We start from the raw sequence: 1,633 nt of genomic DNA, 5'->3' as shown, positions 1-1,633 counted from the left end.
CTATATTTGAGGTCCTCAGTGATGTTTAATAGTGTGATATAATAGCTCTTGTTAGATGAAATCCCTAGCCATTCACCTAAAAATTTCATCCTTGTCTCTCCAGAACTGCCTTGTATTGAGCGATGGCCTCAGCTGCCTTCCAGATCTTGGGCATGGCCCTATCAGTGGTGGGCTGGATCGGCGCGATCGTCACATGTGCCCTGCCCATGTGGAAAGTCACAGCGTTCATCGGCAGCAGTATTGTGACGGCTCAGATCGCCTGGGAGGGACTGTGGATGAGCTGCGTGGTGCAGAGCACGGGTCAGATGCAGTGCAAGGTCTACGACTCCATGTTGGCTCTGCCTCAGGACCTCCAAGCAGCGCGGGCCCTCATGGTCATCTCGGTGCTTCTGGCAGTCCTGGCCCTCCTGATTGGCATCGTGGGAGCCAAGTGCACCAACTGTGTGGAGGATGAGAATGCCAAGGCCCGTATCGTCATTGTCTCGGGTGTCATCTTTGTGGTGGCAGGAGTCCTCTGCCTGATCCCCGTGTGCTGGTCGGCCAACACCATCATCCGTGACTTCTACAACCCGCTGGTGACTGACGCCCAGAAGAGAGAGCTGGGGGCTTCCCTCTACCTCGGTTGGGCAGCCGCTGCCTTGATGACCCTTGGAGGGGCCCTACTGTGCTGCAATTGCCCCAAGAAGGACAGCAACAACTACAGTGCCCGCTACACGGCAGCCGCCTCACAGCCCCGCAGCGATTACCCCAGCAAGAACTACGTCTAGGAGCCCCAGCTCCGGAATCTGCCATCTTTCTGAAAGTTCAGCGCTGTTGGGTGGGATGGAATGACATCCCTTCTAGGACACTGCACAGTTAAGGTCCCTGAACTGAAGGCAAAGTATCTTGCTCTAAGGTTTCCATCCATCCTGTTCAGCCCATCAGTATTTCATTTTTTCTTTTCTCCACGGTCACCACATCCTCGTTCCAGCTTCCTCTTGAAATGCAGAACTCTTTCTGGAGAACATCGTGGACTTAGGATCAATGCCCTCTTTTTACATAGATGGTGTGTCACCTCTCAGAAGACTTCTCTCCAGATAGTTCATGAGCAGTATGCGTGTTGTCTCCAGATGCCCGGCGTGGGGTGTCCAACAAGAGACTGGCTGCTGGCCCTGCCCTGTAGAGCAGCTTCTGTTCCATAGGATATCGGTTTGGAGCGAGAGAAGTGCACCAAGTCTGGTCATTAAAAGCTGTGACGCGTTTTTAAAATATTGCTTTTAAGTAAAGGCTGTGTAGCCTTTTGTTGCTAAACTATTAATTAACCTTGCATGCATTTCATATCAGAAGTCAGGGTTTTTTTAGTATGTCTGAATAACATTGCAGGTGTGCTTTTTAGTATGTCTGAATAAAATTGCAGATTTTTTTTTGTAAATACCTACTTGTCTTCATTATTGATGCGATCTGCAAGGGTGAGTTGAAAGCATTGCTGAGCCCCCGGAATGTTTCTCTGAAGCTGCCATGACCCCCTGTGGGTTGCCACCTTTGTCTGCCACCACTCTGAACTTAGGATCCCTTGGGAAGGCCCAGAGTACCCTCCCAAGCCCAACCAAAATGCCCCTTTTAAGCCGAGAAATATAGGCGTGATGACCAGGCA

At 50.9% G+C, this 1,633-nt stretch overlaps 1 protein-coding gene across 1 annotated transcript; it reads left to right on the top strand.

The window, feature by feature from the left end:
- Nucleotides 1–107: 107 nt before the first annotated feature.
- Nucleotides 108–1,302, top strand: LOC107125132 (claudin-4-like). Its single transcript, XM_015428587.1, has one exon. It carries the CDS (start codon nucleotides 123–125, stop codon nucleotides 765–767), a length of 645 nt encoding a protein of 214 aa, XP_015284073.1. The 5' UTR covers nucleotides 108–122; the 3' UTR covers nucleotides 768–1,302.
- Nucleotides 1,303–1,633: the final 331 nt, after the last annotated feature.

This window comes from Gekko japonicus, unplaced genomic scaffold (assembly GCF_001447785.1).
Source record: "Gekko japonicus isolate JY-2015 unplaced genomic scaffold, Gekko_japonicus_V1.1 scaffold14379, whole genome shotgun sequence".
NCBI classification, from domain to species: domain Eukaryota; kingdom Metazoa; phylum Chordata; class Lepidosauria; order Squamata; family Gekkonidae; genus Gekko; species Gekko japonicus.
This window is presented reverse-complemented; position numbering and strand designations above follow the sequence as displayed.

Bases quoted from the DNA above. Each gene is read 5' to 3' on its own strand.
- LOC107125132 (XM_015428587.1), top strand. From the start codon at position 123: ATGGCCTCAGCTGCCTTCCAGATCTTGGGCATGGCCCTATCAGTGGTG.